Genomic DNA, 17,320 nt, shown 5'->3' on the forward strand with positions numbered 1-17,320 from the left:
AGAGAGGAAGGATTCTGCTCTGTCTCTAGGCAGGGAGCTGCCTCTGCCCACGTTTGATGTGCCTTATTTTAAATACATTGATGAGGAGGATGAGGAGGATGAATGGAGCAGCCGCTCGCAGTCCTCAACGGAGGATGACTCTGTGGACTCTCTGCTTTCTGACAGATACGTGGTGGTATCCGGGACACCAGAAAAGATTTTGGAGCACCTCCTGAACGACTTGCACCTGGAGGAAGTGCAGGACAAAGAAACAGGTAAACTGCAACCGTGAACTGTCTGCTGAAAAGCAGCTGTCTGCACCCTCTGATGCTGCTGGCACACATAGTTCATCAGCCATGTGCAAGTATTCAGTATGATGTTTCCCTGCCAGCGTTTTCACTTCAAGTGATTATAATTTACAGTACGTAAGGTGTTACTGTTTCATGTGCATTGTGTTTAAATTTATATTTGATCATTTTAAGCTAGTGTGTCATCAGTTTTGGGCAAAAGGAGATCAAACCTGGGAAAGAAAAGTTACTTTTAAGAAATGATTGCCCCCTCCCCTTTATCCTTTTCAGTAGCTCATTTGCATCTTGATATATAAAATGCAAGGAACTGAAAGAAGGGTGTGTGTTATGCAGGAGGTGACACACATGAGGTAGTAAACTGAGGTTTATAGCTGCTAGGCAGATACGTCCACAGTTATTTTTGTAATGTACTCAGCAGCTACTTGTTTAATACCAACTTCTTTGAATTAATAGCTTACCTATTGCACCCATAGCAATGCTGTCGTGTACAAAATGCAATACTAATTACTCTTCTCCTGTACCATGAATCTATGCAAACTGAAGCTATTGCTATATTGATCAGGTGTCTTTATTGTGCATTTTGTGTTTCAGTACGTTTTCTTATAAATTCAGATGTTTACCATCCTTGTAGTGCTTTGACAGAGCATTCTGAGGTGTCTTGTAGACTTCGCTTCATGACACGATATGCAGCAATGTCACCTGCTGTAGTACTTATCTGTCTTTAACCAGGAATTGTAATTTTGTTCCAGCCTGAAGCAATTATTATATTGATCAGACTGCTTGACGTGCAGGTTATTTTTCAGCTTGATCTCCCGACTTTAATGCACACTTTGGTGTCACTGAAGCTCCTTTGGTAGTTTATCAGGATCACCTGCAATTTATTTACAGTTTTAATTAAAGCAGCCTGGTGGTTATCCTTCAGAGTTTTCAATATGATTGCAGAAGGACTGTGAAACGTAGTAGGCTGGAAATGGAGTTGGTCCCAGGGTTTGCTTTTTCTTATTGTTCTCAATGGAGCTTCAGTGCACATTCTTAGTGCTCTTTTCCAAATGAGATTACTAAAAATAAACACATTTACAAGGATTAAAAGGATTAAAGCATAAATAACATCTGTGAATTCCTACAGCGCTCTTGAGCCAGGTTCTCTGTCCACAAATCAGTGGAATATTGTCAGGCATGAAGCATTTGTGCTTAACTGCACAATGTGGTTTTACTACAGAATAAACCAAAAGAAAAACCAAGTGTGTGATTTATTGTGCTGTCCATTGAGCTGCTTCTCTGTGGCCAGAGATTAATATTTTGTGCAGAGAAAGCACCGCTGTCTGATTGCTGTGCTTCCTCAGGTATAATCATAATAATGTTGTTTGTAATTTTACTGGTGCCAAATCATAGGCTATATAATAGAGGTGGTTCATGCCAGAATGCTCTTGGCTAGGTTGCATAGATCCCATGGGGCAAGGGGAATCCCTTCTGGTTCCTTGTGCATTTTGGTTCGGAGCAATTGGTTAACCTCTTCCCGTAGATTGCTGTCAGCTTTATTCATACATCTTTGGACTCCTCCTGAACGAGGATAGACTCCCTGGGAATGTAGTGCATTATTGTTAGATGCTTTTAGTTTCTAAAAAGAGTGCCCCCTGATAACATTTAACTGTTCAACAGCTCATTGTTACGTTCCATTTCCGCCTCCTCGTTTCTCAAACTTAAACCCAGCTGCTCATTAACATTTTATTGTTCTATAGGTGAAAAATGGCCATTTGAGGACGGCTGGCTGAGATGATAATATATTTTGTGGTTGGCTGATTCCCCTCCACATCCTTCCACCCTTATCACACCCCTTGAAAGCTGATGCTGTCAGTCATGTCCATGTAGCAGGGTGCGTTTCTAAGTACAATAAATGAACTATAAATGATTTTTTTAAAAAAAAATCTGTTAAGCTGAAAGAAGTGGCTCAATAAATTGATTTGAGATATATTTTCCGATATTACATTGTGGATGTAGGCAAAACAACTAGGCATATGAACAACTGCAGGGCGCACATTCTGGTAGCAAAGCAGCATCTCTCATCAGCTGTTCACTGCAGTCCCTTTTGCTGCTTGATGTTGAGGATCGATTCCATAAACCTTCTCAGTAAATATAGGTCCCTTCCAAAGTCCTGTGCAGGACTTGACTTAATCAGGATTCCCCTGGTTTAGTCCGGCTGATAGATCTAAATAGTTACCTGATGGACTGGAGGCAACCTCTGGCTGGGCGTTTTGGACCCTTCTGTGCTTGCCCTCAACCTGTTCAGCGTTGACCCCAGCTTCTTCTGAACTGCCAGCCTTGTGCCTGTTCCTGTGCTCACGTTTTGCTTGTGCTGCAAGGTTGGATTGGGTAGGGCACCAGATCACTGATCCTGTAGAACAGTTTCTCTCCTAACAGTCCCTCTGAGCCCACTGCAATCCATGAGCTTTTCTAGCTGTCGTCTGAATCTGGCTGGTGGCCAGGCAATATTCTGGCAACATTCCAATTCATTCTCTCATTATCCTCCTCCACCTTGAAGTTCGCCATGATTGGTTTCAAGTGAGCGTGCTCAAAACCAGCACATGCTATTTCAAAACTAGCACATGCTGTTTTCAGTAAGCTGAAGCCAGAGCTGCGCTACTTGTTGGCCTTAGTGAGAACTTTTGGCCGTTTGTGCACAAGGTTTGAATCAACATTTGCTTTTATGCACATCTACAAAGTTTCATTTCATCTCTGAATCTGTGCATCCTTATGGTCATGTCCAGACACTTTGTGGCACATTCTTAAATGAGATACATATGAAACTGTCATATATTGAATCTAACAATTGGCCTGTATGGACCAATATCAGCTACTTAGACTGGCAGTGGCTCTCCAGCGTTTTGGGCAAAAGCTATTATTCCCAGCCTGGCACGTGACATTTGTAGTTAAATCTCAGGAGTTGAGTCTGGTGCTTTCTGCAGCCGAAGCTTGTGCTCTGCCGTTGAACCATGACCCTCTCTCCAGGATGTGGATATATAGGAGTAAACAAAACATATGCAGAAGCTGCTGTAGACGTTAAGAAACAAATGGCAAAAGCCAAAAAATAAAAGCGAGCAGAGTGCCCCAGGGCTCTGCCCTATGTCCTGTGCTGTTTAACATTTTTATAAATGACTTGGATGAGGACGTAGAGGGGATGTTTATCAAATCTTCAGTGGACAAGAAACTGGGAAATATAGCTAGCATTGTAGGAGACAGAATCAAGATTCAAAATGATATTGACAGGCTGCAATGCTAGGCAAAAATGAGCAAGATGAAATTTCTCAGGGGTAAAGTAAAGTCTTGTGTTTTAAGTGTGTGTGTTTGTGTGTGCGCACACGCACGCGCGCGCGCACACACACACACACACACAGTCCAGGTCCAGGATGTGGGAGACCTGGCTTTGGAGCAGTAAATTGGTCTTAGCTGTACATGAGCCAGCATTGTGATGTTGCTGATTTAAAAGGCTAATGCAATCTAGCATTAACAGAAGCATAGGGTCCAGATCACGAAGTAATACTTCTCTTCTGTTCAGCATTGCATCTTGAATATTGTGTCCATTTCTGCAAAACACATTTTAAGGAGGACATTGACAAACTGGAGTAGAACCATAGAATTGCAGAGTTGGAATGTACCCCGAGGGTCATCAAGTCCAAACCCATTGCAATGCAGGAATCTTTTTTGTATGTGCAGAGAAGGGTGACCAGGATGGTGAGGAGATCTGGAAACCCAATTCCCATGACTAATATTTGCTTGTTTTGCCCTGGATAGGCAAATTTTATGGGGGGGATGGGACAGGATAGGGCTCTTCAAATATCTGAAGGTCTGCTTTACTGAAAATTGAGCAGACTTGTTCTCCATTGCGCCAGAGAGCACAATTTGTACCAACGGGTGGAAATTGCAAGGAAACAGATTTCAACGGAACGTTAGGAGAAACATCTTAATAGTAAGCAGATATTTCACAGTAGAACAGACTGCCTTGGGAGGTGTTGGGCTCTTGTTTGCTGCAGATATTGTAAGCAGAGGCTAGACAGCCATCTGTCAGGGATGCTGCATTGAGCAAAGTTTGGACCAGATGACCTCCAAGGTTCCTTCCAGCAATATCTATGATACCTTCATAGGAAGATCCCTCTCAGTCTCTCCTCCATCCCAATGTGCAGTGTCTGACAAAGCACTTAAAGTCCATTTCTTTCTTCTGCTTTGGTGCATAGATGTTTTTGTGGTTCAGCAAAGATGTGGGACATAGGCTTTTGTAAGCTGAGAACACCTCTCAGTCACATGATTTGACTGTCACAAATATATATAAGTACACCCATTTTTATATAATATTCTTTGCAGCTTCTAAAATCAAGGTTTGTGCCTGTTGTCCTAAATTTATCAACTTTGCTTCCTTGCAGTTTCCATTCATTGTTCTGGTCCCGTCCCCCACCCCATTCCTCATTATGCTGAGTGTGAAGTTTTCTGTTCTTGAAAAAAAGGGGGGGGTAGCAAAATCTTTTCTTTCTTTTTCACATTTGTCTTCTTTATGTTCAGTCAAAATCAACCTATGTGCTCCTTGGTTTATAGACCCTCAAAGTACCTGAAATACAAAGCAGCAAGGAATCACTTTATTTAGAGGCAAGTCAGCAGGCCATTTTAACTTAGTATTGACTTCTCTGCCAGCAACTGTCTCTGGCAAAGGTCTGTTCCAGCCTTGCTAGTGGAGATGCCAGAGATCAAAAGCTGCAATGCATGAATGTGGGTGGATGGCTGCATTGTATACTGGGATCAAGGACGGCACAGTATACCCAACTGCAGTGAAGTCATGAATGTCCATAACAAAAAAGGATTAATTACAATAACCAATTTTCAAGACATCACCTGTTCCATATTCATAGCCCTTTAATCTAATCTAAAAACCTCTGTTTCTCTCCAAAATCCTTGTGTGGGTTTTGAGGCACAGAGATTGCAGGCTATCAGCCACTGCTGAATATTCAGCTGTTGATAGCTACGTCCTCCTGATGTTGTGATTGCACATAATTATTATATATTCCGTTGCTTTTCCTTTTGGATCATTTGCACAAGTTCTTTTATTTTCTTAGATTCTGTCCACATTGTCTTTGGATGCCTGTTTCCTAACAGCAAAGCAGTATGTCCACAGTAGGGCTGGGCAATATATCAATATATCGTCCAAAACCGTTTTGAAGTTCACATTGTGATAATTGTTTCATAATATTTGAGGTGGCAATATAGCGCGAATCACAATGTGTGTAAGGGCTAGGCGATATCTGGTTTTCAACATTGCGATAACTCACCAGCTAAACATGGCAATGTTATAAGCAGCTAAACCTCACGATATCACCAGCTAAAGGGCAATGTTATTACTAGCTAAACATTGCAATCTACCACAATCTCTGAAATAAGGATGGAACTATACAGAGGTGAACAGGACAATGCCCTGGCAACTGTTACTACTTAGGGATCTCAAACGGATAAATGACAATATTATCAGTCATTACACACTCAGTTTCATCAGCAGACAAGCCAAAATGCATCCCAACAGGACTTTTGTTTTTGAACTTGGCTACCAAATGGTGGTATTCAGGACAATTCAAAGTACGGCAATGAGTCATAGTGAATGCAAATAATCTGAGACTGCCAGCAGACCTGCTAGGAGGCAGAAGCAGCAGTGGCAGAAACAGTTTGCCATGTCCACGGTACATGTAGGCAGTAGTGGCGAAAACCTTCAAGGTCTCGCGGTGGCAGCGCAATCAGTGGTGGCCTGCGAATTCTCGTAGTGGTGACGGGAGGTGGCAGCAGTAACTGTGGTGGCCTGCAGGGGCTCATAGCAGTGACAGGTGGCGGCAGTGGCAGTGGACTGCGAGTCCTCGTGGCAGAGGCCTGCAGGGACTCATGGCAGTGACAGGAGGTGACCATAGTAGCGGCATCCTGCGAGGCCTTGTGGTGGCAACGGGAGATGGCAGCAATAGTAGCGACAGCCTGCAAGGCCTCATGGTGACAGAAGCAGTGGGGCTTGTGAGGCCTCGCCATGGAGGCAATAAGTGGTGGCAGCCTTCAAGTCCTCCAGGCGGTAGTGAGAGGCGGTGGCAGATGTTGTGACAGGCTGCCTCAGTGAGGCCTTGCAGGCCATCTCTGCTTCTGCCACCATCTCCTGCCACCACCGTAAGGCCCTGCAGGCCACTGCTACTGCCATTGTCGTGACAAGGCCTCGCAGGCTGCTGCTGCCACCGCCTATTACTGTGGTGTGGCTTTTCAGATTGCTGATTATTATGCCGCTGCTGCCTCCCCCCCCCCCTATTGTTGATTCTGCCACCGCCAGGCTGCTGTTGCTTCTGCTGCCTAGCAGACTTGCTTGCAGTTTGGCAGTCCCAGATTATTTGTCCTCACTATGACTCATCACCATACTTTGAATTGTCCTGAATGCCACCGTTTGGTAGCCAAGTCCAAAACCAAAAGTCTCATTTGGATGCATTTTGGCTTGCCTGCTGCTGAAAGTGATCATAAGGTGATTGATAATATCATCATTTCTCAGTTTTAGACCGTTAAGTAGTAGTAGTTGCCAGGACGTTGTCTTGTTCGCCTCTACGTAGTTCTTTCCTCATTTCAGATATCATGATACATTGATACAGTGGTACCTCTGGTTACATACGCTTCAGGTTACATACGCTTCAGGTTACAGACTCCGCTAACCCAGAAATAGTACCTTGGGTTAAGAACTTTGCTTCAGGATGAGAACAGAAATCATGCTCCAGCGGCGCGGCAGCAGCAGCAGGAGGCCCCATTAGCTAAAGTGGTGCTTCAGGTTAAGAACAGACCTCCAGAACGAATTAAGTACCTAACCCGAGGTACCACTGTATATCGCTAGGTTTAGCTGGTGATATATTACAATATTGATATCCAGTTATCGCCCAGCCCTAGTCCACAGAGATGAAATGATTCAGAAACTTACACCTGTGTGGTGTTCATGCAAGAAAAATCTACTAGGTGTGTGTAGTGGTATCATATTTTAAGGATTTAAGATCATCATATATTTTTATATCCAAGTGAGGCTTATGTTTCCACCTCTGCCCACTTTTCATAGATTGAAATATGTATGTATTCGTTCAATATTTGCCTCCTATACTGGATAAGCAGAGGGTGCTGGGGGAAAGTATTTGTCTACAATAAAGAGTGTTCATAGAGGGGGGAAATTCTTATGAAACAAGGAGCTAGTAAGGAGCATGACCTATATAAACCACATCAGGCTTATTCTTAGTAGTAGAAGTAACAGCGTTAATACTACAAGTTGTTTTTAAAAAGTTTTATGAAGACTCAACCCACTGAGATTAAAAGGTATGACTGACTTAGGTCCATTAATTTCATTGGGTCTATTCAGAGTAGTTGGAGACAACTCTAAGAGTTGTGTGGTTTTGTTTTGTTTTAAAGTATTTCTAGCACTCAAGCAAGTCTGCAGAATTGCTTTTGGACCCTGAGAATTCCAAATTTGTGGTTCTTTTTCTGCATCATTGTGGAAAGATCTAAGGCCCACCTAACCCCATAAAAAGCAGCAATATATAGGATAGAATGCATTGCTCCTCCTCTTCCTGCATTCATTTTTTTCCCATCCTCTTGCAGCCACTCTGCACAGTCCACTTCATCTGAAATTCCCTATGTAACGATTGCAATGTAAAAACAGTGAGCCTTGTACCTTTATACAGATGTATATAGTGTGAGCACTGTACTGTATATAGCTGTAGTATTCGGGAGAGTATTGTGGCTGGAATCAGGGACATTTTGCCTCTGGAAACCAGTTGCTGGGAAACCAAGCACTTAAAGAGGACTATTGCTCTCATATCCTGCTTGTGAGCTGCCCAGAGGCAATTGCGTGGCCACTGTGGAAAGCGGGATGCAATGCTAGATGGGTCTGAGACAGCATAGCTCTTAACAGTGTGTGCTGCTACCACTGAACTCTATAAGGAGAAAGAGAGAAGATAAGTGGAATGGCTCACTTTTGCCCATTTTGTTCAGTGTTGACCATGCTGATCAGCAGCAGCTGTTTAGGACTTCATACAGCAGTTTCTCTCAGCCCTGCCTGGATGGCCACGTGACCCTCTGCCCCAGTAACAAATCAGTGGTCAGCTTAAATTCAGATCTCTTATTGTCTCTTATTATCTCTTACTGAGTTATCCAAGCTGTTTCTATTCTGGGATGTTGCACCTTGCTAGCCAGTAGTCGAGTATTTAGAGTTGGCCTTCCCAGTGAGAAGTCCTAACTATGTCTACTGGCGAACAATAATCTTTTTATACCCTGGACAAATGCCTTTGTTTCATATGTAGTAATATAGTTTAGCATTCCTCTAGTCGTATTTCGTTAGCTCAGTATAAATGACAACTGTTGCAAAACACATGTCAACCTGACCAGTGAAAATGAAGCAGTTTAATAAGCTGTATTCAAAACTTGCATGGAATCTGCTTCCTAATTTTAAACAGCACTCAAAATAGGAGCAAGCCATATCTTGCAGGTCGCAGGTGTGTAAGAATTCACCCCTTCCCATGTTTCAACAATCCTTGAATGCTGGGGCCTTTTCCCTTAGCAGCTGGGAATGTTTCTGTACTTGGAGAATGTATGTTTATTTGATTTATCATATATAAAAATGCTACAGAATACAAGAGCACCGAATGCACCAAATTGCAGAACAAAACCCTTACTTTTAGTGAGAGAGCACAACCCTGTTTCTGTGTTCATTGTGCACATTCATTCCAGTGTTTCCAGTGTAGCATAGGCTCAAAGGTTTCTAGTACAAAGATTTTCTTGTTTGTAATGTTTTCTGTGAAGTATAAAAGCGTATATTCATTGCCGTCCCACAGCATTTGAAGGATGGCAAAGTTAAAAAACAGCACTCCTTTGCAATATGTTTATTAACAAGTTGAGCCAAAGCTTCCGTCCTTAACTCTCTAGCATTCTCCCTCTCCCTTTTCCATCAACTCACACTAATAAAGATGTAAGAGGTGGGGCACCCCAAGGATCTGTATTGGGGGGTGGTGCTTTTAAACTTATCCATGAATCATCTGGAGTTAGAGTGAGCAGTGAAGTGGACAAGTTTGTGGATGACACCAAATTATTATGGTGGTAAAACCAAACTTGGATTTCAGAGAGCTTCAGAAGGATCTCTAGACACCAGGGAAATGAGCAATATAACTGTTTCCAAGCATCTATTTCTGATGATAATAAGAACTAGAACTACGTGTTATCAGCATACTGGTGACGCGATGCTCCAAATTGGCAGCTTGCCCCATACAACCATGGGCAGCCCATCGCGATGCCTCCCCCATCAATGCGAAGCCACGCCATGTTTGCAGTAACAGGGTACTTCATTAGAGGGTTCATGAGGGGAGTCTCTGTTCACAAGCACACAATAGGTGGGCCATACAGCCCCTCACAGCAATTTGGAGAGGGATCAACTGCACAAACACATGTTTTGTGTTGGTCCCATCTTCCCCCAAATGACCCTGTCATGCCTCAGACCCCCAGCAAGGGGCTGAAAGGGATACATGCCCAGTGCCTATGCCAAGGTCTACATCTGAATTCAATAAAGTTGTGGCCATTTTAATCCCAAATATGTTCTGAGTCCTGGCTCCTGGGGGAGTGGGAACTGTGTCAGGGTACGCAACTCCTCATGACCTCCCCCAGTACCGTCATATAGATGTTAGAGCAAGTTGTGAGGAACCTTTTCTGGACTTGTCTGTTTTTAAATTAGCAATGACCAACAGAAAACATTTTTTCCTCACATTGTTCTGTGGGTCTGGGAAACAAATCATGGCTACAGACAGTTCGTTCAAAGTTTTTTTTTTAGCAACCTAGTTGGCAGTGTGTGATGTTGGTCAGTATTTGCATATGTGACGTGAACACTTGACAGTCCATGAGGGTCTCAAAGCACAGATAGTTTTGGGTGGAATTACATAGCCTGGTCCCAAACAATTTGGGATTTATAGATTAAAACTGGCAGATTGAATTTCTGGGGACAAATTGGAAGCAGTGCAGGTTTTTGAATCATGGAGCAATATGATCCAGTCAGCTAGTTCCAATTGAATATCTAGCCACCATATTCTGAACTAACTGAAGTTTCTGAGTAGCTTTCAAAGCCCCACTTACAATGTTTTGTAGTAATCTAAAAGTCTTGTAGATGCAGAAGCTGCTCTTCAGGAGAGACTTCAGTTAGTATATTTTATAATAGAAATTGTACACAGCAGAAATTCTGAGGGAAAGCCATAGAATATTATTGATGCTTGTGTTCAAAAGCCTGTGAAATGAGCATGTGTATTGTGCATAAATAAAAGATCAGGGAACATTAAAACGTGAGGTGATATTGGAGTGAAATGGCTATCTTTTAAGTAAAACACCACCACCAATATTTAGTAATGATTCATTTAAACTAATCACACAAGCAACAAATCGAAGTAAACATGGAACAGTTTGGTCACGCAACTGAGGTCACACCTCTTTAAGGATGAAAATGTAACTTGATCAGCATCAAATAAAAGAGCTCTTTCATGAAGGTGTAGCATTAATCTATTGCATGGAGCAGATGGCTGGAAGGAACAATGAAGGCTGCACAATGGGTCTTTGCACAGTAATACTGTGTTTTTGCTGTCTGAAATTGTAGCTTTAGCAGTTGCTGTGAGTAGCCCTAGGCTACTAAAATACAAATAATGTTTATCCTGCTTACATTGTATCTGTGTATCATCTTTAAACAGAACAAGCAAATACTTTTATTATTGCTTTTATTGCAGTGTCACTATGAGGCTGTAACATCAGCTTGCAGTTTGAAGTTGTCATGGTTTTCTTGTGTGAAAGGAAATCTCTCCTTGCATTTCCTTGGCTTTGTCATTAATAATAGTGGAAGGTGTATTTTTAATTATGTATTAGCATGCACTGATAAGGTATATTTGCATCTGTATGCTATATTGTTTCATGTCCTTGATAATAATTACGCATGTAGTACTTTCATTGATGTTAATAAGTCTTAAAAGCAGTTTATGTAAGAATAATTAGGACATAAAGAGAATAGAAATGTGAGTTAAATGCAGAATATAGATTAGTGTTTGGTTAGACCAGATCAGGACCACTGTTTTTTGTAAAACACATATGGGGCAAACATAATGAGCAACTGGCCATTAAAGAGCAAGGAAAGGAAGCTTCAGCTGCCATTTAAGAGTGATGGCATTTTTAAAATAAATAAATAAATACAGGCAGCCCCATCCTATTTTCTACAGAGGTCATCCATTAGGGCAACCAAGGCCAACACAGTTCCATTAAGCAGCTTCACTGCTGTATTCTGCGTTAGCTGTAACTTCTATGTCATCTTCAAAGACAGCCCCACATGGAACGCATTGCGGTGACCAATAGGTTAATAGAGCACAGACTACTGTGGCCAAGGTACCTCTTTTCAGGAACAGCTGTAGCTTGTGTGTCACTCAAAGTTGGCCAACAGAACTTTGGGGTCACTTGGGCCTCCAGATGGATTTGGAGTAATCCCAGAATACACACCTCCTGCTTTAAAGAGAGTGCCATTCCATCTCCGCCAGGTAATTTGCCCAAGTCCCAGACATGAGAACTGCCAACCACAGAACTTCCATCTTGTTGGATTCAGTCTCAGTTTATTGTCCCTCATCTAATCTGTTACAGTGTCCAGACAGCAATTCAGCGCCTTCGTAGACTGACTCATATGGCATATTGATGGCACCCAGCGCTAATACATCTGACCTCGCCCAGTCACTTCATATAAGCCAGTGTTTGGGAACCATTTTCTGTTTGATGCCTGACTTCTTGTGTGGAACCTTCCAGTGGCCACATCCAGGTAGTGGGTGGGACTAAAGACAAAAGTGGATGGAACAATGGATGTGATTCTTTTGTACTGTCGATGACATTCCCACCACAAAAAAAACAGAGGTTTCTGATAAATGCCCCACTCTCCATTTTCCCTCAGCACTCAAGAAGGTAGAGGGCAAGGCAGGGTATGCAGCCTGTCGAGAGTCTCAAGGGTTGGACAGAGAGGTCTGGCTTGAGGTTCCACACCCATGAAATAGATATTACAACATGGTGGCCCTGCAGTACCCCATTTATAGTTTTGCTCACCGTGCCTTATGTGAGAGGTGTTAATTCTTTGCTGCTTTCTCTCCTCCTTGATGAACAAAAGGAAACTGCACAGTACCACAATTCCATGCATGTGTGCTCAGAAGTAAACCCCGCTGAGTTTGCTCCCAGGTTTGCAGCCTAATTCTCTTTCTATTTTATAAGCTCCAAGCTTCCAAAGGCTCCTTACTTATCACACTATTTTTGGCCTGTATGAATTGTTTATGGCTTCTGTTGGAAGTAAAGCAAGCCAATACTGGCACAGAAATGCAAGATTTCTTTCCAGCACATTACTAGCATCTTTATTTTTGTACCAAAAAAGGGATGTGGACGCCAGCCGCCAGCCAAATTTAATTTGGAAGCTTAGATTGCAAGGCTTCCTGGCCAATCTTAAGTCAATGAACTTGGAGAAGTATTCAATAGTAATCAGAGAAAAACATAATGAAGCAATCTCTGTCATTTACTGTCAATGGAATGTGCTCAATACAACTAGGACAAAAAGAAAATGTTGCTTCTTTTGATGGGTGGTGGGAAGAGGGGGATGCCAGGATAGTGATGATTTGTTGTGTTTCAGTCTTGAAAGTAGAGATGGTCAGTAAATGGGCTCAAGACATTGGTTACAACATCATGTTTGAAGACTGGGAAAGGTTATGGAACACCGATATGAAATTCACGGCATGTAGTGCCTTGAAAGAAAACATTATGAAAATGATATATAGGTGGTACATGACCCCAGTCAAACTTGCAAAGATTTACCATTTGTCTGATAAAAGGTGTTGGAAGTGTAAGGAAGCTGAAGGAACGTTCTTTCACCTCTGGTGGACATGCCCGAAGGTGAAGGCATTCTGGGAAATGGTTTATAATGAGTTGAAAAAGGTATTTAAGTATACCTTTACTAAGAAACCAGAGGCCTTTCTCCTGGGCATTGTGGGCCAGAGAGTGACAAAGAAGGATAGAACTTTCTTTTTATATGCAACTACAGCAGCAAGAATTCTATTGGCTAAATATTGGAAGGTACAGGAGCTACCCACGCTGGAAGAGTGGCATACGCAGCTGATGGACTATATGGAACTGGCCGAAATGACTGGCAGAATCCGAGACCTGGGAGAAGAGGCAGTGGAAGAGGACTGGAAAAAATTTAAGGACTATTTACAAAAACATTATAAGTTATGTGAATGTTGAGAATTTGTTAAGTTTTTAGACAACAAGCTTCAGATTTCAAATTTTTGATATTGCTGAATTTAAGTTCTGATGATGAAATGACTAAAGTCTAGGGTAAAGTTTCTATATTGAGGACTGTTGGAATTGTGAACTAACAATATTTCCCCTAAACCTAATATACAATTGAGGAAAGTACAAAACACAGGAAACAAGGTATTAATTTGCTGTAACTTTATTTTATTGAAAAAGATGCAGGGGATGGAAGATGTGGGGAAGCCCAGTAGATCATGAAAAATTGTTTTGTAAAGTAAGATCTCTTTTTTGCTTATAACCTTTTTCCTTTTCTTTCTGTAAAACTGCCTTTGTTGAATAACTGACGAGGTATCTGACCTTGGAAAAAAGCAAATAAAAATATTATTATAAAAAAAAGAAAGTAGAGATGGTCAGTGGTCTGCAAGGCTCTTTATATGACTGAGAACCCCACATTTCATTCTTAAGTTATCCTTTGAAAACGTGAGTGGGGAAAAAAGTAATTAATCGGCAGTGCAGTCTTATAGCTGTCTATTCAGAAGTGAGCTCCATGGAGCCCAAGAAAGTAAAATCTCTCACTGCCTCCATTTCTTCCCCTTCTATTTGCAAGGAGGTGATGAGCCCAGCGGTCATGATCTTAGTTTTTTTTTATGTTGAGCTTCAGACCATATTTTGCGCTCTCCTCTTTCACCCTCATTAAAAGGTTCTTTAATTCCTCCTCACTTTCTGCCATCAAGGTTGTGTCATCTGCATATCTGGGGTTGTTCATATTTCTTCCGGCGATCTTAATTTTGGCTTGGGATTCATCCAGCCTGGCCTTTCGCATGATGAATTCTGCATATAAGTTAAATAAACTGGGAGACAATATACAGCCTTGCCGTACTCCTTTCCCAATTTTGAACCAATCAATTGTTCCATATACAGTTCTAACTGTAGCTTCTTCTCCCACATAGAGATTTCTCAAGAGACAGATGAGGTGATCAGGCACTCCCATTTCTATAAGAACTTGCCATAGTTTGCGTCTAGATAATGGTAATAATACAGGTTATCCCAGCTATGAGATAGCTATGGAAATGGGTGCAGACCAAACTTCCCTGGAAGAAGTTATTTTTCGACATATGATTGGAAATCATCCAAGCTTTGATTTCTGAGCATAAATAGGAACAAAAGGATGAGCTGGAGCACAGTGAGTCACTACTTGCCTATCAAATGAAATAGTTACCATCTCTTGAATTATTAGCAAGGAAATATAAAATGCAGACTTTTATTCTTCACCCCTAGGCAGTTGGGGCCTGGATAGCTTCTAGTGATTATTCCTAGTCCATAAATAAAAAGACATAAATGATTGTGCAAATATATTGGAACAGTAGTATATTTTTTCCATCTAGTATGGATGCATGCCACTTAAAATAAAGGGATGTTTAATCAAACTCTTTTTTCATGTTCGGGTAACTTCAAGTTAGCAACCATGTTTAATAGTTGCAGTGATTGGTACATAACTCTGGCAAAAGATATTAACTCTCTTTTCAGGCTTCAAAGTAAGGTCAAGCATGCTGAATGCTGACTACTTAAATATTTCCCAAAATGGGAATATTAATTTACCGAGTGTCACGGCCACCCAGGACGGGTCCCAGCTCACAAGAGACCTCACTCCGTTGCAGTTTATTTACAGGAAAAGTTTATTGAAGATTTCTGCTTCTCGTACAGTTCAGCATCGTGGCCGTACGTCTGTCACGTTAGACCGCTGAAGTCCCCTCTGACTCCTCCCCTCTTCCACACCAACTTAATAGCCTGGCTCTAGACCACCTCTTCCTCTCCTTTCTTTTCCGCAGGGTCTTCCTGCCCCCCTGGGTTCCCTCTCTCCGTGACTCGCCTGAGGCTGAATCCTCTGCCGCCTCTTCCCCCCTCCTTCTGGCTTTAGGGCCGGGCTTCTCCCCTGAGCTCTCTCCACTTCCGCGCGCCTCTACGTTTGAACTTGGCGCGCGTACGTTGCTGCTGACCTTTCTTTCGACCGCTACACCACCCCTTGTTCTGCTCTCCACCCTTTCCGGCTGAACACCTTGCTCCAACCCCCTTTCTCTGTTCTCTCCTAATCCTGCTCCCTCCGAGAGGCTGACGACTCCACCCCCTTTACTCCGTTCCGGCTGAGACGCCTCTTGCTGCGTCTGTCTTCCACTGGGCTCCTCTCCGCTTCTCCCTTCTCCTCCCTTTTGCTTGATTAAGGTAACCCCCTTTTGAGAATCCTCTGACTCGCTGCTCAGACTCGTGGATTCCCTCAGAATTCCGTCATCTTCTTCCTCATCCTTCTGCCCCTCCTCCCACTCGCTCTCCGTCTCCTCTGTCATCTCCTCCTCTCTCCCAGAAACCCTGACATCCATCCCCCCCTCGAAGCCCCCCCTTCCCCCCTCCCGCTCGCCGGGTGCAGGTTGAGGAAAACGTGGTTCTTCCGGGGTCGGTTCAGGATACAAGTTGTCCACTTCAACGTTCTCCTCTGTCATCTCCGTATATGTGTGTTCGAACTCGGGTTCCCCACCCACAGACCTCACAGTCTCTTCCTCCATCACTGCTTCTCCTGGCGCTGCCTGCCAAGGACCTACCATCCATCTCTGACTCCATGCCTCCCTTGGCTGATCCACCCACCAACAAGGGCCTGTCTCCTCCCCCCCCAGTCTCGGATCCCTGGTCGGGCTTGTTTCGGGCGTATGGCCCTCGGGTGAGGAGAAACCCTCGAACGTGCTGTCTGACAAAGTGGGCGTGAAAAGCCAATCATCAAAATACTCCTCGGGCATGGGCTTGTGCGGAAAAAGTGCATGGAACTCCTCCTTCAACAGGGGTTCGTCCAACGCGTAACCCGGCACCCAGCTATTGGCAGAGGCCGGAGTGCCTTCCCTGGCTAGAAAATATTCAACTCCCTCCTCCCCCCATCTCGAGTCCAGTATCTCTGTGACCTCGTTAAGAGGTTCTGGTCTTGGCGATTCCCCCCCCTCAGGCGCCCTCCTACGTGGCTCTGGGAGTGCTCCTGACTCTTGAAACCTGTGTGGGGTTTTGTAGGGAGTGAGCACCGACCTATGAAAGACCGGGTGCACCCTGGAACCCTCCGGAAGGGCTAGACGAAAAGCCACCGGATTGATCTTAGCCTCAACTTGATATGGCCCTAGCTGCCTGTGTCCTAACTTCTTCTTGGCCAATGACCTGGCCGGCATCGCGTGGGCTGCTAACCACACCCAGTCCCCAATCTGGATGTCCTCTCCCGCCCTCCTGTGCTTATCGGCCTGCACCTTATACGCCTGTTTTGCCAGCTCCAAATGTCTCCGCAGCTCCTCGTGCACCTCTTGCAACTCCGCTGCAAACTGGTCGGCATCTTGAGGCCCCCCCCCTCCTGGTGCCGCAAATCTCGGGAAGGTTCTGGGATGACGGCCATTGTTCGCGAAGAAAGGCGTCACCCCGGTGGATGCGTGTTTCGTGTTGTTGTAGGCGAATTCAGCCATCGGCAGATAGTCCACCCACGCCGCAGGTCGCTGGTTGGCGTAGCACCGCAGGTACTGCTGCATGATCGCGTTGACCCTCTCCGCTTGACCGTTGGTTTGTGGATGTCTCGCCGATGTCAGGTTGATTTTGACGTGCAAGATGCCCAGAAGCTTTCGCCAGAAAGTGGAAACAAACTGGCGCCCCCTGTCGGACAAGACGGACTGCGGAAGTCCATGCACTCTGAA

General features: G+C 43.7%; 1 protein-coding gene across 4 annotated transcripts in view; it reads left to right on the plus strand.

Moving 5' to 3' along the window:
* RAPGEF5 (Rap guanine nucleotide exchange factor 5) overlaps positions 1 to 17,320 on the plus strand; it is a 134,960-nt gene that overhangs the window by 70,378 nt on the left and 47,262 nt on the right. For all 4 annotated transcript variants that reach the window (XM_081883194.1, XM_081883193.1, XM_081883195.1 and 1 more), the window contains exon 11: positions 166 to 254. In XM_081883194.1, coding sequence (XP_081739320.1) covers positions 166 to 254 — 89 coding nt within the window. The remainder of the gene's footprint in view (positions 1 to 165; positions 255 to 17,320) is intronic.

The sequence above is a fragment of the Podarcis melisellensis genome, assembly GCF_964234715.1.
Source record: "Podarcis melisellensis genome assembly, chromosome: 12".
Taxonomy (NCBI): domain Eukaryota; kingdom Metazoa; phylum Chordata; class Lepidosauria; order Squamata; family Lacertidae; genus Podarcis; species Podarcis melisellensis.